Below are 23,005 nucleotides of genomic sequence, written 5' to 3'. Positions count from 1 at the left end.
CCGGCCTCACCGACACGAGTTCCAAACACTGCCTGGGTGTTATCTCCTCGACTGTGTCTTATCTCAGAGACGCCAGTACTAGGTCAAGAAGGTTCTTGCCAATTGTGGCAAAGCCAGAATGACAAATCTTATGCCCCTTCCTCTCCCTACTAAGCCACAGAGTCATTATTTTCTTAATTGGTTGACAAAAGAGTCCATCTCCATTGCCCTGACAGGAAAGCCAAGTCCCAGATCTTCCAAAATTGGAGTTAACACCACAAATTGATTGTGTCGGACATTAGGATTTATTTTTATATTCATTTTATTTTATTTAAACCCTTACCTTCCGTCTTGGAATCAATACTGTGCATTGGTTCCAAGGCAGAAGAGTGGTAAGGGCTGGGCAATGGGGGGTAAGTGACTTGACCAGGGTCACACATCTGGGAAGTGTCTGAGATCAGATTGGAACCTAGGACTTCCTGTCTCTAGGCCTGACTCTCAATTCACTGATTATTACATTCATTTTAGAATGGAGGGGCATCTGATTTTCTGGAAATTCTTATACAACTAAAGGAGCCCCACACTGAATCAGATCCAGCTCAAGGGAAGCTGCTGCCATCGTTTGGCCAGTTTCCCTCCTTTGCCCTTCACTTTTGCTCGTTCTTTATTCCATACTAGGCATTACCCATCACCTCTCAAACTAGTTCAAAGTGCTAACTAAAGCTAAGCCCTGATTTTCCTAAGCTTAACCTTTTACAAGGGCTTAACTTCCCCAAAGGAAGCTAGGTGGGTCAGTGGATAGGGTGCCAGGCCTGGAATAAGGAAGATTCATCCTTTCCAAGTTCAAATCTGGCCTCAGACACTCCTAGCTGTGTGACCCTGGGCAAGTCATTTAATCCTGTTGGCCTCAGTTTCATCATCTGTAAAATGAGCTGGAGAAGGAAATAGTAAACCCCTCCAGTATCTTTGCCAAGAAAACCCCAAATGGGGTCACAAAGAGCTGTCTTCAGACAAAGGCATGTCTGAAAAGACTGAATAAACTTTTGCTAAGTTAGGGATAATTAGTACTTTGTGTTTTAAAGGCTCTTATAAAATACATGAGACCCACAAGGGGTGGGAGATAAAAATAAAACTATTTCAGAAGTGGAAGGAACAGTATTGGCTCTGTAGTCGAACCCCTTGCCCAATTCACATGCACTGGATATGGTATCAGAGGGCCTGGATTTGAATCTCACTTCTACTAATTATCCTCAGATCTAGTTTCCGGGCTTCTGTTCCCTCCTCTATAAAGTAAACAGTAGAAATGAGTGAAAGTAAAGATGTAGGGGCAGCTAGGTGGCACAATAGATAGAGCAGCAGTCCTGGAGTCCAGAGGTCCTGGGCTCCAATCTGGCCTCAGACACTTCCTAGCTGTGTGACCCTGGACAAGTCACTTAACCCCAACTACCTAGCCCTTTCTACTCTTCTGCCTTAGAATAGATACAGATAGAAGGTAAAGGTTTTTGTGAATAAAGTAAGAGGGTTCAAGTCAGAGCTCTTAGATGCCTTTCAGCCCTAACTATTATGATTCTACAACATTCAGTGATGAAAGCTCACTACCCATCTATTATTATCCCAGTCTTCTCATCCTTCTATTTGATGGAGCTCAGCTAGAAGCAGTCTGGAATTGCCCACTATTTTTCTTTTGTAGTTTTGATGCTATTACTGTTAACAATAATAAGAGCTCATAGTTAGATCACACTCGAAGGTTACAAAGCCCTTTCCATTCATTGCCTCCTTTGATCCATTCCAAATCTGAGTGTTCTCCAGTAGAGCCCGCGTCCACAGAAACAAGCTGATCATGAGGACTCTGTGGCCCTCGGGAAGCCCCTGTACCATCCCACATGTGGTCACCTAGCTGCTTCCTGGGGTCTCTACTGAGGAAATCCTGGCCATTGTGCTGGATGGGGAAAAGGGGGTTCCTCAGGGCCTGGAGTATGTTGAAGTCAGAGACAGGCCTCCCTTCGGGGCTCTCCCTAGCTCCTCTTCTTCCCCCAGAGATCCCCTTCAGAAGACACAAACTCAAAGCACTGGGCTTGCAAAAAAACCCAAAAGTGCCCATCCGCCTGGCTTATTTCAAACAGATGGCTAACTGGGAAAAAGAGACTCGAATCAGTCCCTGCTGAGCATGTGTGCTTAGAAATGGTTCACTCTTTCTCTTTGCAAAGACTGAACAGAGGTCACAGCCGTGATGTTGTAATTGGAAAAATGCTTTTCTTCCCTGTGCCTCTTCACTCTGGAGGCATTCTAATGGGCAGAGAGAGGAAACAGGGGTGTCCTTGCCAGGGATCCACCACCGAGCCCCATTCCTGGCCAGACGCTGGGAGCCCTGGCCTTCAGTCACGGATGAGCGAGAAAGGGAGGATGTCTGCTTCTAGGCCTGGGATCAGAGGCTGCTCTTTGTCCCACACACATGGACTGCTCGTTAATAAGCTGCTAAGCCTCGTGCTGGCTCTGTTTGGCCTCGGAGAAGCCTAGCCTCTAAGCTCATGGATGCCCAAGCTAGACAGCAAGAAAATCCCCAGCCCCAAAGCCCATTAGCTCAACTGCGTCCTCCTGGCTGACGAGCCGCTGTCTTTGTTTCTGTCTTTGTTTCTTTAGGGATTGCCGGGGCCCAAAGGTGAAAAGGTAAGTGGGCCTGGGAATGGAAGGGTCTGTTGAAGTGCTGCAAATATGTTGGGGAGGGAAGACTAGAGAGAGGGGAAAGATGCCCTCCTAGAACTTTAGAGAACCATAGGCCACCAGAGTTAGAAGGGCCCTTCTAGGAACTATCTCATCAAACCCCCTCATTTTTCCAGCCAGGTTAATGGGAAAGGAAAGAGGCTTGCCTAAGGTCACACAGCTGCTTAGTAACTAAGGCATAGGGATTCTCTCAACAGTCCAAGGCCCCCTCTGGCATAAGCCTAGGCTTACACTAAAGGACTCACTAGTGTTCAGTCCTCCTCAAAGCCAGATTTTTAAAAATTTTATTAATTAATTTAAAAATTTTTTTCCATGGTTACATGATTTATGTTCTTTCCCTTCCCCCCTCCCATAGCGGACAAGCAATTCCACTGGGTTTTACATGTGTCATTGATCAATACCTATTTCCATATTATTGATATTTGCACTAAGGTGATCATTTAGAGTCTACATCCCCAATCATATCCCCCTTGACCTATGTGATCAAGCAGTTGTTTTTCTTCTGTATTTCTACTCCCACAGTTCTTCCTTTGGATGTGGATAGTGTTCTTTCTCATAGATTTCTCCAAGTTGTTCAGGATCACTGCATTGCCACTAATGGAAAAGTTCATTACATTCAATTGTGCCAGAGTGTATCAGTCTCTGTGTATAATGTTTTCCTGGTTCTGCTCCTCTCGCTCTGCATCACTTCCTGGAGGTTGTTCCAGGTCACATGGAATTCCTCCACTTTATTATTCCTTTGAGCACAATAGTATTCCATCACCAACATATACCACAATTTGTTCAGCCATTCCCCAATTGGAGGGCATCCCCTCATTTTCCAATTTTTGGCCACCACAAAGAGCACAGCTATGAATATTCTTATACATGTCTTTTTCCTTATTGTCTCTTTGGGGTACAAACCCAGCAATGGTATTCAAAGTCAGATTTTTAAAGGATCTGTCCAGATGAAACAATCCTGGTGTAGGGCATAGTAATAGGTGATCACATCAGATGACAGGACAGCTTGGGGGGTTTGGTAGAAATCAAAGGATTTTGAGAAGGAGGAGCCTTAGAGGTTATCTAGACTCTAAACTCTATAAAGGGATAGCTAAGTGGTGCAGTGGATAGAGCGTCAGACCTAGAATCAGGGAGACTCATCTTCCTGAGTTCAAATCTGGCCTCAGACATTTATTAGCTGTGTGACCCTAAGTAAGTCACTTATAACCCTGCTTATCTCAATTTCTTAAAATGAGCTAGAAGAGGGAATGACAAACCACTCTAGTATCTTTGCCAAAAAAAAAAAAACCCTCAAATGGTTTCAGCGAGTCAGACATGACTGAAATGACTGAACAGCAAAGCTCAAGGAGAGCAGAGAAAGAGTCCCAGCTAAACTTTCTGACTCCTCCAATGTCCCCCACAAAGTAGGTACCTAATTCATGTTTGCAGAATTGAATTTGGAGACTTTTTTCCAACTCCTGGACAAGATAAATCTGGTCCTCTTTCTGTAGCACCCTAACTGTATAATCTTAAACAAATCAATACAGTATCCCTCTCTGGACTTCAGTTTCACCATGGAAAATAAAGGGATTTGACAAAAATAGGAGTGTCAACTCAAATAGAAACAAATCTCTGCAGGCTACATATTGACTTAGAAAACCACAAATTAACATTATCTATGTGGAATTGTATTTTTATTTTTGTTAAACATTTCCCAGTGACATTTTAATCTAGTTCAGGCAGCACTCAGGAGTTTTGAGGATTACAAGTCTGACACCCCTAGACTACAGGCTGCTTAAGGTCCCTTCTTGCTCCAGATCCCATGGTCCTCCTAGGAAATTTGCCTACTAGCAAAGTCTCCCAGCACTGCTACAGAATATTGACTTTTCATTGTTTTGTGGTCCACAGGGAGAACCAGGACACTTCGGCCCCCGGGTAAGCCTTTGGATGAATTCTAAAATGCCTGAAACCCTGGAGCATGTGCCTCCTTCATGGGCTTTGGCAGCCAGATGCCAACAATGATTAATAATTACTGTCATTTCTAAAAATCTCTTAAAAGTTAGCCAAAGCACTTTCTACCCATTATGTCAGAATCGTCTTGGTAGCTAATTAGTAAGAACCTAGCCACCTTGTAAATTTCATCTAATCAGTCAGTGGGCACTTATTAAGTATCTGCTGTGTGCCAAGCCCTTGGGATACAAAAAGAGGCAAAAGAGGGTCCCTGCCCTCAAGGAGTTTATAATCTCCTGGAATTCCACATTCACTGGAAGTCTCCAAGGGACACCCCTACACTGTCACAGAGGAAGGGCCAAAGGGATTTGACAAAAATAGGAGTGTCAACTCAAATAGAAACAAATCTCTGCAGGCTACATATTTAATATTTATTAGGTTTATTATATCTGCCTAACTCAAAGGCCCTTCAACATCGGCTTACTGCACGGGCAGAAGTAATCCCAGCTTCTCATGGAATAGACCTGAGCCAGGAACGGCCACCCTGAGCATGTTCCATGGGCTGACCACTGGCGTACTTACCATTTCTAGTGAGCTCTAAGAGTCACAAGCTGCTTTGTACCCATTATCTAACTTGAGACTTACCTCCTCTCCTTTAACAGAGAGTGCTTGGCAACTAGGAAGGTTTTTTTAGCCTGTTTAAATCGAACAAATGTGGATTCATTTCCAGCTTTCTCTTCATAAAGTGATGAATAAATTCCTTTCCTGGTCTGTTTTCAAATCTGTGCATCAGATTTTCTCCAGGAAAGAAAATGCAGTGATTTTCATAGGGCACGTGTTTGAACTTCAAAGGGGAGCTGTACTAAGCTCTCTGCATTTGCTCAGTTGAGGGTGCCCAGGGCTAGGTGGGTAGCTGTTGTGCAGTTTGACCCTAAAAGAAGGTTGGAATATATAGTGGTTTGTGTTTGTTTGCCATTTGAGTTTTTTTTCAAAACCCTTACCTTCTGCCTTGGAATCAGTACTGTGTATTGGATCCAAGGCAGAAGAGTGGTAAGGGCTAGGCAATGGGGGTCAAGTGACTTGCCCAGGGTCACACAGCTGGGAAGTGTCTGAGGCCACATCTGAACACAGGACCTCCCATCTCTAGGCCAAGCTCTCAATCCACTGAGCTACCCAGCTGCCCCCTGAATTTTTGTTTTTTAACTCTTACCTTTTGTCTCAGAATTAATACTGTATATTGGTTCCAAAGCAGAAGAGTGATAAGGGCTAGGCAACAGGGGTTAAGTGACTTGCCCAGGGTCACCCAGCTAGGAAGTGGCTGAAGCCAAATTCACCATTTGGTTTTAACCAGTTTGCTGTAGTGCATTTTCCTTAAATAAATACCAAGCTAGTAAATTGTCAACTCTAAAGCAATGCTCTTTTAAAAATAATGTCTAGGCTAAAAAAATCATCTCGGCACATCCTTCTCTCCTTCATAGCATTCTCTCCCTCCTTCCCTCTCTGTCTCTGTCTGTCTCTCTATCTCTCTGACTCTCTCTCTGTCTCTGACTGTCTCTCTATCTCTCTCCCTTCCTCTCTGTCTCTGTCTCTGTCTCCCCCCACTCCTTCTTTGCTCCCCTTCTCTCCCCCTCCCCACTCTCTCCCTTTTCCCCTCTCTCACCCTCTCCCTGACATTCTCTGTACTGACCCCCCCAACTGTTCCTACAAACTCTGTTTCCTACCACTGTAGCCCCTTTGAATTCAGAAAGACTGGTCTGGCCCAGGTGCCCTCCGGTTTATGCCCTCAGTCCTCAGCATTTTGGCCATCTCCTTGTTTGACCTTTAGGCTCTACTGTTTGGTCCTAACCACAGCAGGGTGTTTGCTGGACCTCTGAATCCTCAAAGTAGATCTGCAGTGAGATGATTGGCTCCTGAGTCTGGCCCTGCCCAAGATTGCTGCAGTTCCCTGAAGGTCCTGCCAGCGTCTCCTCATTCTCGCACAGTTCTCATCCTTAGAGTCAGATCGAGAAGCACAGGATGGCAGAGCTAGAAGGACTATCTAAGGTTAATGTAGGCCAGCCCACCCCAAACTCGAGCATCCCAAGAGGTCTATTATCCAGCTTCCACTAAAAGGCTTGTAGAGATGGGGAACAAAGACCTCACCCTGGACACAGCTCCAAACGTGAGGAAATCGTTCCTTATATTAAGCCAATATCTGCCTTCCTGGTCCTCCTGCTGCCCTCTGAGGCCTAGCAGAACAAGCCTAATGCCTCATACCTTCAGAGAGGTAAAAACAAAAATATTTGCTTCTCTGCCTTGACCTTTTTAAAAACAAACAAACAAAACCCTTACTTTCTGTCTTAGAATCAATACTAAATGTCCATCCCAAAGCAAAAGAGCAATAAGGGCTAGGCAATTGGGGTTAAGTGACTTGCCCAGGGTCACACAGCTAGGAAGTATCTGAGGTTAGATTTCTATCCAATGAGCTAGTTCGCTGCCCCTAGCTTTTTCTGTGTTCCCCCCAGCTGCTAGGACTTTCCCCTTTAAGGCCTCATTCTATCAACCCTGAATTTATTTTATTTACCACAATTTATGGATATGTTTTGTTCCCCAATTAGAACATAAACCTTAAGGGCAGGCACTGTTTCCATTTTTTCTTTGAATTCCCAGAACTTAGCAGGGTACCTGGCACATAGCAAATGCCTAATAAATGTTTATTGATTGATTAATTCGTAGATTATTTGACATGCTTTGAAATCTCTTCTCCATTCTGGTCACCATCTTCTAGACATGCCTCAGTTTGTCACTTTCCTTCCAAAAATGTAGTATGCCCCAAAGTGGGCAGAGATGGATCTTGGTCATGTCAAAGGACAATGAGACGGCCGCATTCCTTATTATGGACCGTGGGCTGGGGACAGAATTGGGATTTCATTCAGGCAGGGAGCTTCAGGCGAGGGAACTCCCCCTAACAATGCAGATTGGCACCTTTTCTGCCCCTTTGGGACTTGGAGAGTTGCCCGGAGCCCTGAGAAGCCCAGGCTCAACCCAGCCAGGAGGTGTCAGAGGCAAGACGAGAACCCAGACCATCTTCGATGCACTCTACTATTCTATCTCTTAGTTAAATATGGGCATACTTGACTTTCTATGAATGCAGCCCGAGAGCCCCCTTCGGTGGATAGGGCACGGGGCTTGGAATCGGGTTCAGTGTCGCCTGAGACCCTTACCTGGCTATGTGACCCTGGGCAACGCACTCGATGTTTGAAAATGTGGGCAGTCTCCTTGAGTCCCAGTCACTTAACTGACTAAAGGCTCTGGGCACTGAGTGACATTTTTAGCTATGAAATAAAGTTCTTCTTTTCTAATGTGGACATAAATGTCCTGTGAAACCCCCTCTGGGCCCTCCTCATCAAGGCAAGGATTTAAACAGCCACACTTCCCTCTTGAAAGCCCCATCTATCCCTCTGTCCCCCTAGGGAGACACGACCGTGCCAGGACAAATGAAATGAGGTTTCTCCTCCAACATAGGAGTGAGAGGAGAGGGCCTCATCTTGGCTTCTGAGCAAACAGGGTTTTTCCTAGGCATAATGAATGTCAGCCTTCTGATCCAGGATTCATGCCACAACCAAGCTGGTGGGATTTCTCAGAGGCCAGAGGAGAGACTTTCTGTTTATTTTCATTTCTTCAGTGAGAGAAAAAGTCATTTATTTGCTCTCTGGTGGAGTCAAAGAATTGATCTTCCAAATAGAAGACCCTTCCAGGCCTTGGGAGATGAGAAATCCCCTTCCTGTGTTATACTAGACCAAAGATATCTTCCAGAGAAGCCTATTCCAGCTTCACTGCTTGCCCTTAAATCGAAGTCTTTGAGCTACATGTCTGTAACTGCTGTTCTTGGATTCTTCTCTGTTTCTCTGCACTTCCTGCTCTGTGATCCGGGAAACAACTGTGTGGTTTTATACATTGCTCTCCTGTACTCCTGACTCCTTCATCCTTCCGACTGTCCTCCTGTCTGTCTGGCCAGATGGTCTTTCCCCACCTCGGTCATGGATTCCTCTCTAGAGAGCAGCACATGTTTAATCGCCGTGTCCTCAAGGTAGCCGTGGAGTGAGTGTGGACAGTCTGCTGCCTCCCGTTTGCTCTTCCTGTCTTTATTTGAATCTCCTGACTCAGCCAAACCTCCGTTAACCAGAGAGCTGGGAGGTGGGGTACTCTGGGTGGCCCAGGGAAAAATGGGACCCCCTTTCTCTTGATAAGAACATTAGAGATTTCATTCATCTAAGGATTTTCTTGGTGAGGAAGCCTCCTCCATGCAGGTCAGAACCTTCTCTGCAACTTATAGTCTGAGAAGGTAAGTGACTTATCTAAGGTTACATAATAATATATGTCAAAAGCATGATTTGAACCCAGGTCTTCCTGGATTCAAGGCTGGCCCTTTACTATACCATTCTGCCTCTCAAGAGGAATAAAACCTGAGCCGTGTGATGTAATCTTTTTCTGAGAGCCAAGCTCTTTTACTATCCCATTCAGTTGAATTCCACAAGCATTTTGGTCCCTGTGTTCAAGAATCTGGGCTGGGGGGAGGAATCTCATTCATATCATCATAGAACTTTTAGTTTGTTCAGCACTGTCCTCCCAACAACCGTGTGAGATAGGTAGTACATGCTTTATAGAGGGACACTGGGGCTTGCAGGAGGGACGAGGTTTAGTCAGGGTCATCCGTCATCAGTAATGGGAAAGGGGGGACATGAACCCCAGAGATGCTTCCGATTCCCAAGCCCGGGACTCTGATATGTGGTCCAACAGAGCCAGGCTATACGTCATTGACCCTGGAGCTGGAAGGGAATATAAAAGTCAATCCCCTGGGCTCGTTTCAGAGATGAGGACACAAGCCCAGAGAAGGGGCTTGCCTGATGTCACAAATAAACAGCGCATCTCTTTGAAGCCCAACTCCTCCAACCCAGAATCCTATGCTCTTGGGGGACGGGAGATTGGAAGGAACATGTAGGATCCAAGAATAGCTTTTAGCCGTGTCTCTTCTACATCAGTGTCATCTTTTGTAAGACGAAGGGGCGGGAACGGATAAGCTCTAAGCTCTCTTTGTGTCCATAGTTCCACGTATGTCTAAACTAGAGGCCTAGAAATCACAGGGTAAGGGAAAGACTACCTGACAGGCAGACAGAGCCATGCATTTGAGACCTGGCTTTGCCGTTTAATCCTGTGACCCCAGGCAAGTGATTTCCCCAGTCTGGAACTATTTTTCCATTTGCAAAATAAAGATATAAGGCTAGAGACTCTTTACGCTCCTTTGCCACTCTCATTCCTGTGATTCTAGAAGATAAAAGTCCCTCACCTCAGTGTCCTTTCTTAGTTTCCCTCTTCCTCCTAAACTCACAGCGGTTGGGTTGAGGGTGAGGGTGGGGATAGGTCAAAGGAGGAGAGAAAAAGAGAAGGAATCACCCAAGAAACTGAGAACCATACTCAGTCAGGTTCTGGTTAATTGAAGTTTGGCTGCCACATTGGCTCTTGTGTTTTGCCTGCTGCATGATAAGGAATCTTTCCTGTCCTCACACCACCTGGAAAAAATGGTGGGATTTTCCAAGTAGCCCCAAAGGTGAGGGCCAAACATTGGGGAACACACTGAGAATTACTCAGTTTTAAGCACATTTATACAGCAAGCATCTCCTTGGTTCCCCAAAGTCCTTTTATTCCTCCACTAAACCTGGCAGTACTCTTAGAACACTCTCCTCTCAGCCTGATTTTTGCTTCCTACTCTTTCCTTTGTATGCACCCTGTCCTTTTGCCCCATCACCTCAATGGCACTAGGCACAGGATCTCCAGGCCCAGGGCTCAGGAAATTGTGCTGTGATGTTAGTGGCTTTATTTCAACAGGGAAGTTGCAGGGGAAAGGGCCTTTTGTCTCTTCTTCCCCCATATCCCTTCTTTCAGGAGGATAAGGCTCAGAAAATTATCTTTATCACTTACTCATTATGTTTCCATACCAAAAAACCTACTTCCTGTGGAAGGATGCCTGCTCTCCTTCACCTAGGTCAGTGATGGCAAACCTTTTAGAGGGGCAGATGATATGAAAAATGTCCTCAGGTGAGAGGGAGGGAAGCAGCCCAGTCCCACATTCCTCTGGCTTTCTAGTAAAAAACTCTGGCTAATTCTGTGCTGGCAGGTATACCCACAAAGAGGACTCTGAGTGCTCCTTCTGGCAACGTGTGCCATAGGTTCACCACCACAACCCTAGATCAAGCTCAGGGCACTCCTGTGCCCCATCTAGCAGAGGAAACCTGGGTGGATACCCCAAACAGATGATAGATGGTTGAGTGCCCACATTCCCATCCAACCTGATGTGGACTCAATTCTGCCTTCTTTGTGACACCTCTACATATGATTGTAATGAGACACATTAATGTCTTTCAGGGAGATCGAGGTCAAGATGGAGCCACTGGTCCACCTGGGCCCCCAGGTCCTCCTGGAGCCAGAGGACCCCCTGGAGATACAGGAAAAGATGGTCCTCGGGGACTTCAAGGCATGGACGTAAGAGAAAAACTGAAACCTAATTAGAATCTAATTCCTAATTTCTATTCTAACCTCATTCTAACCTACATGTAGTCCCTAAACCCAAACTGTTCTCTTACCTGAAATTTATCCAAAACTTTAACCCTAATCTTCAACCCAATACCTAATCCCAAATGGGATTTCCTCTCACTCCCAATCCCAGAACCTGCATTTACATTAAACAGCCCTTCATAATATAGAAATAACTGAACCTAGACTGGCAAGGCTTCAGTAGGAAGGTGCCCGAGAGAGCTAGCCTTTGTGGCTGCATCCCAGATGAGTTCTTCCCACAATGGTATGAATTGACCTGGGGACCATTTTTGCTAGAACACCCCTAGCCCTAACGGTGGCCACTTGCCTTTTCCAGCCTCAGAAAGTCCTTCTGGCACCCCCCAACTCTGCAGCAAGTTCAGCAGGGCCTCCCCAAAGGTCTGCCTCATTGACTACAAGAAGTTGGGGGTGGAGAGCCTGGAGAGACCTGCTTGATGACTTCTATCCTGAATTAGGGGAATCTGCCCCATGGGGACAGTGCCAGTGGTGCAGCAGCATGGGTAGATTAACATGTTGTGTAAACCTTGTGTCTCCTCAGGGTCTAAAAGGAGAGCCTGGACCAGAAGGAGGGATGGTCAGTACCCAGAAGCAGATGCTTTGGGGGGCACTAGCCACGGCCCCCGTAGCTTTGCCCATGTGATGTGACTCGGAGCCAAAAGCAAGAGAGGGCGGGTGCTGCCTAGATGGAATTCAGGGGTCTGGGAACCCAGGCGTCCCAGAGAGGAGGGGAGCAAGAGGGCACATAGGGAGTACTTGTGTGCGTGTATGCTGTGTCCATATGGAGAGCGTGTGTGTATTTGTGGGTGTCAGACTGGCAAGGTGTGGCTGTGCTGTTTGGGGGACACCAGTGAGAATGGATGTTCCCTGTCGCCCTAGGGTGCTAGGTAGGTGTGTGCTCGTACGCTGTCATAGGGGGATAGCAGTGTGTGTGAGGAGGAGTGGATGTATAGAAGTATGACTGGATCCATAGAAATGGGCCTCAGACTCTCCTGGCACATGTACCAGCCAACCCCGGGCTATCTCTCTGAAACATCCTTCCCCTCCCCACCCCTCTCCCTCTGGGGCAGGACTCTGGTGTTGGTGCTGTGCATCAAAGGGCATCCCTACTTGCCACTATAAAGAACATTCTCCCAAGTGGGCCCTGCTCCCTAGCTCCCCACTCCCCACATGCTGTGGTCAGCATCAGACATGCTCTGGCTCCCTAGGACCACACAGAGCCTACCTCTGACCTCACAACAGCCTCAGGATGCCAATCTTTTCATCTTTACTTATGTTTCCCATGGTCAAAACATTCCTTCCCCCAGCCCCACCCCAGGACTAGACACTAGCTGAGAAATACTGGCAGTGCCCAGTCCGACCCCCCTGAGCTCCACTTTCCCTCCTGCTGCCTGGGTCTCTGGTAATGCCCATGTGCTCCTCTTGCCCACCACAGCACTGAGAGGCCTATTGGGATACACCCCCTTTCTCCTGCCCCCTAAAATGTCTTCCTAGTGGGGATTAGCCTGACCCCAATTGCTTTTCTTCTATGGCAGGGCCCAAAAGGACCTCCAGGACTCAAGGTAAGAGTGGAATCACCCACTAGTCAGTCTTTTTTTTTTTATTTTTTAAAAATTGATTGATTCCAGGCCTAGAGACGGGAGGTCCTAGGTTCAAGTCTGGCCTCAGATACTTCCCAGCTGTGTGACCCTGGGCAAGTCACTTGACCCCCATTGCCTAGCCCTTATAGCTCTTCTGCCTGGGAACTAATATACAGTATTGATTCCAAGATGGAAGGTAAGGGTTTTATTTTTTTTAATTGATTGATTTAGAATATTTTCTCATGGTTGCATTATTAATGTTCTCTCCCTACCCTTTTCCTTCCCCTCTCCCAAAGCTGACAAGTAATTCCACTGTGTTATACATTTATTATTGCTCAAAACCTATTTTCATATTATTCATATTATAAGAGTGATCTTTTAAAACTGAAACCCCCAATCACATATCCATTGAACCACATGATAAACCATATGTTTTTCTTCTGCATTTCTACTCCCACAGTTCTTTCTCTTAATGCAGATATCATTCTTTCTCATAAGTCCTTCAGGATTATCCTGGATCATTGCATTGCCACTAATGGAGAAGTCCATTATGTTCGATTATACCACAGTGTATTAGTCTCTGTGTACAATGTTCTCCTGGTTCTGCTCCTTTCACTCTGCATCACTTCCTGGAGGTTGTTCCAGTCTCCATGGAATTCATCCACTTTATTATTCCTTTGAGCACAATAGTATTCCATCACCAACATATACCACAATTTGTTCAGCCATTCCCCAATTGATGGGCATCCCCTCATTTTCCAATTTTTTGCCACCACAAAGAGCTCAGCTATGAATATTTTTGTGCAACCTTCTTACCTCTTTGGGGTACAAACCCAATAATAGTATAGCCCCACTAGTCAGTCTTGCTGTAGCAAGCCAAAGGCAGGCTTCCTTCTAAAAAAGGAGTTTGTAACCTATAATCCATTGACCACCAATGTGTTCATAGCTAGATTCCAGGGTATCTATGGACTTGACTGTGGAAAAATATTGCTGTTATTACTAACCCTTAATAGAAATTGAGCATTTCTTTCTATTAATAATTTTTTTTAAATATTATTCTAAAAAAAGAGTCCACAGACTTACTAGATTAACAAAGGATTCATGAGAGAAAAAAAAAGCTCTAAACTGCTCAACCCTCTGGGTTGACATTTTAGGATTTACAGAGCTTGAAATACTAACCTCTGGTAAAAATGGCTATTTCCTTCCTAAGTCAATTTGCTTCAATGCAGTTCATTTCAATTTAGTTGGATAAGCCATGGTCAACTGTGGGAATGAGAATTCTTTCCCCTTGGGACAAAATGACATCATTCATTCAACAAACATTTACTAAATAACATACTCTGTAGAAACAGCAAGGTGATTAGAGCAGTGGATGGGGGGGGGGGGGTCACAAACAAAGGAATTCAAATTTGGCCTTAGATACTAGTTGTATGACATTTAACTACTCTATAACTCAGTTTCCACATCTGTAAAATGAGGATCATAACAACACTTACTTCCCCAAGGTTGTAGTGAGGGGAAAAAATGAGATAATATTTTCAAAGTGCTTTAAAAATCTTAAAGCACTATATAAATGCTAAGAAGAATAACATTGTTATTGTGGTTACTACACAGCCTAATATAGACTGAAAGGGAGAAAGATCCACGCTAGCTCTGGTCTTGTAATCTAAACTCTCTGGTAAAGGGGAAGCCCAGGAAATCCCAAGGAAGACCATTCTACTTGTGGAAAGTTCAGATTGTTAGAAAGTTTTTCCTGATATCAAACCAGAAACTGCCTTTGTGCAATTCCTACCCATAGCTTCCAGTTCTGCCCCTCAGGAGCCATACAGAAAAGACCTAATCCTTCCATTTGAAAGCCTCTCAGATTCATGAAGGCAATGATTCAACTATTGTGCTCAAAGGAATAATAAACTGGAGGAATTCCATGGGGACTGGAATGACCTCCAGGAATTGATGCAGAGTGAGAGGAGCAGAACCAGGAGAACATTATATACAGAGACTGATACACTGTGGCACAATTGAATGTAATGGACTCCAATACTAGCAGCAATGCAATGACCCAGGACAATTCTGAGGGCTTTAGGAGAAAGAACATCCACATCCAGAGGAAGAACTGTGGGAGTAGAAACACAGAAGAAAAACAACTGCTTGATTATATGGGTTGGTGGGGATATGATTGGGGATGTAGACTCTAAACAATCACCCTAATGCAATTATCAATAACATGGAAATGAATCTTGATCAATGACACATGTAAAACCCAGTGGAATTGCGTGTTGGCTATGGGAGGGAGTTGGGAGTAGGAAAGGGAAAGAACATGAATCATGTAACCATGGAAAAATATTCTGAATTAATTCATTAAATAAATAAAAAAATTTTAATGATTCAGTGACACCCTAACTCTTTTCTGCTCTGTGCTAACCCTCTTCTGGACCCTTGTTGTTCAGTCATTTTCAGTCAGTCATGTCTGACTCTTCATGATCCCTGTTAGGGTTTTCGTGGCAGAGATACTAGAGTGGTGTGCCATTCTCTTCTCTAGTTCATTTAATAGATGAGGAAACTGAGATAAACAGGGTTAAGTAACTTGCCAAGATCACATAGGTAGGAAGCATCTGAGATCAAATTTGCACCCAGCTCCTCCCAACTCCAGGCCTGGTGCTCTATCCACTGAGTTACCTTAGCTACTACCCCTCTCCAATCTTTTTCACACAAAATCCAGTCTAGATATACCCCACTACCACTGCCTTGTACATATTAATTTTTTAAGCCAAAGTTTGCCCTTCCTGAGACAAGTTCTCTTGCTAATTCCCACTAGAATTTTAGGCGCTGAGAGCCTGCCTATTCAAAAAAAAAAAAAAACCCACAACAGTCTTTGAAATCTATTCTCCCAAATCTAATCTGAATGTCAGACAATTCCCAGACTTCCTTCCTTTCTCTGTCACAAATTCTATGATGCAGCAAGGAGTCCCTTCTTCCCACAGTTTGCACCATTTCTCCTTTAATGGTAAGAATTTTTTTTCCAATGGTAAGAATCAAATCCAGAATAGAATTTTCCTTTGTCAATTCCTCCACCTTTTGAAGTATGAAATTAACAACAAGGCAAGTCAAGAATTTATCAACCCCTCCGTTTTGGGCAAAAAGAAAGCTCCAACACATGTCCAGAAAATTGTTATCTGCCTTTGCTACCTTACCCTGCCTTGAATCAGGCTTGTCACCTGATTCCTGGACTCCATGTCTGGGTCTCTGACTCACATGGTACATTTTGGCAACATTTATTTTTCTCTCTGTTCATCTGCTCCCAAGAATTATCCACTGTGTTTCCCCCACTCTGGATCCTGGATTTCCTCACATGAGCAAATCTCTTCTGTTTCTTTGAAATAAATTATATTTGCAGTACTATATATTCTAATGACAGAACCTATTCCACTGTCTCAGTGATATCTTTGAGGCCAAATTTGCTCCTTGAGTTAGAATCCCTAGTTCGCCTTTCTTGTTGCCCATATTTTGTGAATTTGCATAAGAACAATTGAGCAGATGGGATCTTTTCTTAGATTTTATCTCCTGTGAATTTCTGGGCATTTCTATCACCATATTTCTTCCTATGTGAAACTTGCTGCTCTCCGTAGAAGTTCTTAACCTGGGAGCCATGACTTTTTAATATTTTGATAGCTATGTTTTGACATGATTGGTTTCCTTTGTAATCCTATGTATTTTATTTTATGCATTTAAAAACATTATCGTGGAAAGGGATCTATAATTTTCACTAGACTTCTGAAAGGAGTCTATGATATGAAAAAAAAGCATAAGAATTCCTGCCTCATGGCATCTAGAAGATATAGTCAGGTTTTACCCTCTCACTCCCTTTCCAATTTAAAACCTTTTTGATTAGATTTAAACAGAGCAGACATGTTGGGAGGGAAGTTTTGTGTGTAGGCTCTCTCTCCTTCCCTCTCTTTCTCTGAATAGTCATGGTGCTTTGTTCATCTATCTTTTACATATTTGTTATGCTCATTTTAAATTTTTTATTATTTTATTCTAGCATCCATGTTTTATCTCTCAAATTAGATTGCAGAAATCTTTTTTTAAAACCCTTACCACCAAAGAATCAATACCATGTATTGGTTCCAAGGCAGAAGAGTGGTAAGAGCTAGGCAGTGGGGGTTAAGTGACTTGCCCAGGGTCACATAGCTAGGAAGTGTCTGAGGCCAGATTTGAACCTAGAACCTCCCATCTCTAGGTCTGGCTCTCAATTCACTGAACTACCCAGCTGCTCCTAGATTGTAGGCATCTTGGGGCAGGGACCAAAGAAGATTTCCTCTTTGTTGCCACCTCAATGTTCAGCACAGGGACCTTGTACATTATGGGTGCTCAGTACATGTTTAATGAATGAGTAAATAAACTAATTAATTTGTTAATTAAGTAATTTTGTCCCACAAGGGAAAGATACTCATTTCTATGACTTTAAAAGTCTAAACTGGACTTTGGACTGTTGTCATGAGTGTGGGGAATGAAGATGGGGAGTCAAGAAAGTTCTCATGTTTGAGAGGCAGCTGGTAGTACAGTTGGGCTGAAATATTGGGTATGTGAGAAGAAGAAGAAATGGCAGTGGGACCAGAATTTGAGATATTTTTATTGTATAAAAATATTCTGATTCTGCTTTGATCTCTAATTGTTCCCTTCTCTTGTCTCTTTTTAAGGGTGAACCTGGCATGCCGGGAAGAAAGGTAAACCGAGGACTCATCCTAGAGCATGAGTGTCAAGTCTGCTTCCTTCCTAGGAGCTGATGAAGATTTGGGTTTGGGGTGGAAATACTGTATGCTCAATATGCCACTGTATGGGCTCTATATGCGGTGAGGGTGAAGGGGGAAATGAGAACACATGGAATCCCTCTCAGGAGAATCAAATTAGACCAAAAGGACCCCTCTAGGTCCCCTCCCTTCTAAATAAACTCTAAGAAGGAAGCCACTGTCTGGGGGAGAGGAGGCAGAGAAAGAAGGATTCAAAGACTTCCTGTTCTTTATCAGACTAGACTTTCTTGCATGTGAGCAGAGCTAAAATCTTGAGGTTTCAGTCCAGATTAATAGGACAAGCAGGATGAGGGAATAGAAAAAGAGAGTTGATTTAAAGAATAGGGCCTGTTACTCAATCCCTAACCTTATGACCTCTCTGGTTCTTGATTTCCTGATCTACAAAATGGGAATAATAATACCCATAAATAATAATGGGATTAATGACGAAGTAGGTGCTGCTGACTTCAGTCATTTGTTGGGAAGCTCAAGCTTATTATTTTTATTTATTATTTATTATTATTTTTAGTAGTAGTAGTAGTAGCACACTATCAAAATCATCAATAATTCAAAGTTTGAGGATTACTCGTAGAATGACCTCTTCCTCTACTTAGAATGAGCAAACCCAGGGCTCAGAGGAAAGTCTCTGAGGGATCCTTTTAGTTCAAAGCTTTGACTTAAGGCAAACCAGGGAAACTGCTCTAAAGGGCTCACCTGGGAAACAGAAGTGTCATAGATGGCCCCGGGGGTGGGGGGGGGGGGTCCTGCTTCTGTCCCAGTTTGTAGACTGCCGTTCATGCTTCCTCAGGGGGATGACGGATTGCCAGGACAACAAGGACTACAGGGATCCATTGGGCCAAAGGTACAACTCCTCTTCTCCCTGAAATATCTCCCTCTTTCTGTACATATTCTATCCAAGCTCCTGGTAATCTGAGAAGAATCTTTCCCAGCTAAACTACTGAGGGATTTCCCTTTTTTTCTATCCTTTCCCTGCATGGGCTATGTGGGACTGAGTGTGGACCAATAATAGTCATGTTGCCATTCTTCAAAAGATAAAATGATCATTGACCAAGAGCAAGTCTGGCTTCCAGCTTCTGCCCAACAGTCAGAAAGGAAGAAGTGAGGGTTCAAGCAGCTGGACCTTTTTTAACTACTCTCCTCCAGATTCCACTGGAACTGTAGCCCATATTAGTTGATTGATGGCTTCCCAAAGTCCCAAGTTGCTTGCTTTTTTGCAGATCCATTTTGTTTTTCCATTTCATCTGTTACAGCCCTCCAGCTAAACATGCTGCCTTGTACATAGTTGAGGCATTCATAAATGATATTTATAAATGTCTGATCAATGAATGAATAAATAGTTGAACAAATGGAAAGAATTAAAGAATGACCATGCTTAGAGGGCAAGAATTACAGTATCTTCAGAGTTGGAAGGGACCTTGCACATCAAGTCTAGCCTATTCCAAAGAAAGAATCCCCTCGCTAACATCCCTCAAGGACGATCACCCAGTATCATCTGACTGTACCTGAACAACAGGGACAGACTGTGGCACTCCTGCCTCAGCTTGCCTCCTCACAGCTTACACGCTCATTTGGGTAGTTCAGTGGCCCCTTGGTAAACAATAGAGAGAGCAGCAGTTTGGGGTCCAAGGCCTGGTTAACTGCTTCCTTAGCCTCAGTCACTGAGTGACCTTAAGCAAGTCATGTCCCCATTCTAGGTCCCAGTTTTCTCATTTATAAGATAAGAGGGTTGGACTAGATGATATTTTAGATCTCTTCTGGCTCTGTTTCTGTGATTTTAGACCTTAAAATCTATCAAAAAGGAGAGCTGTGGCATGGTAGTAAGAGTGTTGGACTTGGAGTAAGGAAGACCCAAGTTCATCTCCTGCCTCAAGCACTTACTTATATAACACGAGACAAGTTGTTTAACTTCAGCCTCAGTTTCCTCATCTGTAAAAAAGAAGAAACAGCATCTCTCTCACGAGATTATTTTGAGAATCAAATGAGATAACATGTGAAGGCTAGTCCCTGTGGTCTTTCTGGGTCCCTGTAACTAAAAAATTCATCTCCCTGCAGCCAACCAGGTGGTGAATTTGTAGAATCTGCTCCAGGATATTCCTAAGGCAATACACAGAGTCCTTCACTTGGCCCTTACCTGAAACTCCTTTGAGAGTGGTAGGACCTTGGAGAGCTCCTGCCCTGGTCCAGGTTCCCCTCTGCTCCACACTGACTGCAAAGTAGGGTTTCAATAGAGATTGCTACATCCAGATGGGCTTCTTGCCATTATATACTCAGGGAGAAGTTCAGAGGATGGGAAACACCTTCTCTCCTGCCCTGGCTAGTGGCTGTGAGCTAACATGGTTGTTGGCTTGTGGCTGAGTCATCCATTCCAACTATTCAGCAAGTATTTAATAAATGCTGATGAAAACTAATTTTTTAAAATGCTGATGGGGCATGTTGAGGCCTAACAGCATTGATTTTAGAGCTCTGGTTTAGCACAGTCTGCCGTGGCAGGGAAAGAGGGATTGAGACAAACTCTGGTAGTTTTAAGCCTGGCTCTACGACATACTACCTAGGTCACCTTAGGCAAATCACTTAATCTCTTTGGGCCTCATGGGATCCTGGAACGGTAATTATCCTGAAAACCAGGGTCATTCTGTATCCTCTATTTTCCAGGGAGAAGAAGGGAGCCCTGGGCCTCAAGGAAAGAATGGAACTGATGGACCACCAGGAGCCAAGGTAATTTTTGGTCCATAAGTGCCATGTATGTGACCTTCCCAGTTGGGCAAATGCCATTTTCCAAGCCAATAGAAGGCTCAGAATAACTTCTGCTCTCCTTATATGTATCTAGGGACTGAGGGAAGGGGGAGGCAAGGAAGAGGGATTCTGAGGGAAAGAGATGTATAGAAAGGAAAGGAATAAAGAGTGGGAAGGAGAAGAGGAGGAGGGAGAAAAGAGGGAAAAGAAAGAGAAGGAAGGGTGAGGGAATGGGGATCATATGGTGTAATTAGAAATAAATAGATGGAAGGAAAGAATATGAGAGGGAGCAAGGAAGGAAAGAAGTAAAGGAGGAGTCTTTATTAAGTGTTTATTAGGGCAGCTAGGTGACTTAGTGGATTGAGAGACAAACCTAGAGATGGGAGGTCCTGGGTTCAAACATGACCTCAGACACTTCCTAGCTGTGTGACCCTGGGCAAGACACCCCCATTGCTGAACTCTTACTGCTCTTCTACCTTGGAATCAATGCATAGTACTGATTCTAAGATGGGAGGTAAGGATTTTGTAAAAATGGTTTGCAAGTGCTAGGCTCTGCTCTAAGCACGGGGATTACAAATGCAAGACTCCAAGGAGTTTACATTCTAATGGGGGAAGACAATACATAAAGGGGAGCTGGAAACATAGGGTAGGGGTGGTGTGAGAAGGGTAGCTTGGTTTGGAGCTGATATCTGGGAAATGGAGTAAATGCCTGATAAGGTGAAAGCATTCCATGATTCTCATGGAGAGGAGATGGGGATGATGGAGGAGGCTTGGTTTGCAGCCAAGAAGACCTAAACATCAGAATTTCTATTTCTCTAGGGAGAGCCTGGTGAGAGAGGATCTGATGGCTTCCTTGGACCCAGGGTATGCAGATACGTTATAGTGACCCCCAAGCCCTGACCACTTTTGCTTCGGCCCATGAGCCTGCAGGGTTAGGCCTCTTTGAGTTAGGCATGCCTGGTTGTCGAGATGGGGCTCTACAAATGACTGGAGGATCTTATGAGAAGTGGACCACCGTGCATCCAGCCCTGCTGAGCAATCCTTTGGGGGAGATGGAAAGGAGAATGGGACTCCTTTCCAACAGTAAACTCCAGCCTCCAATAAGGGCAACATGGTCTTCTCCCTGATCCAGATGCTAGGAAGGGAGGTTACACAGTGTGATAGTGGCCAGCAAATTAGCTCAGGCCTGATCCCTGGCAAGTTCCTGACAGTCCCCTGGCTCTCATGCATGGATTGAGATCCTAAGAACGGCTGATGGCCAAAGAGATTCTCGGACCCAGCTGGGGACTGGGAGAGTGAAATACTGGCCTAGGCCAAACTTTATGGTCTCAGGATTCCTTTATATTCTTAAAAATTATTAAAGATCACAGAGAGAGACAGACAGAGGGAGGGATAGAGACAGACAGACAGACAGGCAGACAGACAGACGGACAGACAGACAGACAGAGACAGAGAGCTTTTCTGTATATGGGTAATAGCTATTAATATTTACCTTATTCAAAGTGAAAATTTCTTAGTATTATTATGAAAATAGCTGTGAACCTCATAGATCTCTCCAAAAGGATCTCAAGGATCCCCAGTGATCCCCCAGATCATGCTTTGAGAAGTGCTTATCTACACAAAGCCAGTTTGGGGATTGAATAGGCTACTGTTGTATTTACCTTTAAGAAACAAACGAGCCACCTTCTTTCTCCGGTGTGGCAAAGAAGTTAAACTCAGCATGGCAAAGGCAAGCGTAGGGCCAGTACAACAGTATTTACATGCGTTGGAAAGAAGCAGAAGTACTGAGGAAGGTCTGAGAAGGAACCCCAGTGGGTGGCCATGGTCCAGGGGCCTCTAGAATGCCGGGTTTTCCTCTTTTCTCAGGGTCCACCTGGAGTGAAGGGTGAGCAAGGAGACACAGTAGTGATTGACTATGATGGCCGAATCCTGGATGCTCTGAAGGTAAGTTGGGTTTGTTTTGTTTTGGATTTGTTTTTGTTTGTTTTTGTTTGTTTTATCAGAACCTTATGGCCAGGTCCCTGGTTAGACCGCAGGGTACATTAGAAAAAGAATTGGATTGGGTATCAGAGGACCTGGGTTCAAATCCTACTGTTACTGTTTGTAGCTATTTGGAGTTTTCTTGACAAAGACACTAGAGTGGTTGCCATGTCCTTCTCCAGCTCATTTTACAGATGAGGACACTAAGGCAACAGTGACTTGTGGCTTGTCCAGAGTCGCATAGACCGCCTTTTCCTCGTCTGTAAAATAAGGGGGTTGGCTAGGATGGACTCTGAGGCCCCTTTCAAGTCTAGTTCTCTGCTCTTATAGCCTGGTGACTCCTAAGGCCCCTTCCAGCTCTGAATGCACGAGATCCCATGAGAGAGAAGGGACCACTGGTCCTTCCACTGGCCTGTATCTCCATTCTGTCAGCTCTGCCTCTGACCCTAAAGGAGTCTCTTTGGGAGGAAGTCAGGATCAGTTTGAAGGAAGAGTGGCTGCAGACCCCTATCCCTAGTGATGCCACAATCCCAACAGCCCAAGTGTGAAAAAACGTAGTTCACCCGGGAGGGAGCTAATTATCGAATCAGATCCCCCCCCCCCATCTACTAAGTGCGTGACCTTAGGTAAGTCTCTCTTCAAGGGCGTCCATCCAGGCCTGGATGTCTACATCTCAGTCATGCACAA

General features: G+C 44.6%; 1 protein-coding gene and 1 long non-coding RNA gene across 2 annotated transcripts in view; one reads left to right on the top strand and one right to left on the bottom strand.

Moving 5' to 3' along the window:
* LOC103093681 (uncharacterized) overlaps window positions 1-23,005 on the bottom strand; it is a 123,360-nt gene that overhangs the window by 55,473 nt on the left and 44,882 nt on the right. The gene's annotated exons all lie outside the window — the stretch shown is intronic.
* The window catches only part of COL23A1 (collagen type XXIII alpha 1 chain), a 492,298-nt gene that overhangs the window by 442,552 nt on the left and 26,741 nt on the right, over window positions 1-23,005 (top strand). The window contains exons 6-15 of the mRNA XM_056811712.1: window positions 2,620-2,646; window positions 4,588-4,614; window positions 11,032-11,148; window positions 11,759-11,794; window positions 12,753-12,779; window positions 17,495-17,521; window positions 18,393-18,446; window positions 20,258-20,320; window positions 21,158-21,202; window positions 22,205-22,282. Of these exons, the coding sequence (XP_056667690.1) occupies window positions 2,620-2,646; window positions 4,588-4,614; window positions 11,032-11,148; window positions 11,759-11,794; window positions 12,753-12,779; window positions 17,495-17,521; window positions 18,393-18,446; window positions 20,258-20,320; window positions 21,158-21,202; window positions 22,205-22,282 (501 nt within the window). The remainder of the gene's footprint in view (window positions 1-2,619; window positions 2,647-4,587; window positions 4,615-11,031; window positions 11,149-11,758; window positions 11,795-12,752; window positions 12,780-17,494; window positions 17,522-18,392; window positions 18,447-20,257; window positions 20,321-21,157; window positions 21,203-22,204; window positions 22,283-23,005) is intronic.

This window comes from Monodelphis domestica, chromosome 1 (genome assembly GCF_027887165.1).
Source record: "Monodelphis domestica isolate mMonDom1 chromosome 1, mMonDom1.pri, whole genome shotgun sequence".
NCBI lineage: Eukaryota > Metazoa > Chordata > Mammalia > Didelphimorphia > Didelphidae > Monodelphis > Monodelphis domestica.
The sequence above is the reverse complement of the archived record's forward strand: the minus strand, read 5'-3'. Positions and strand labels throughout refer to the sequence as shown.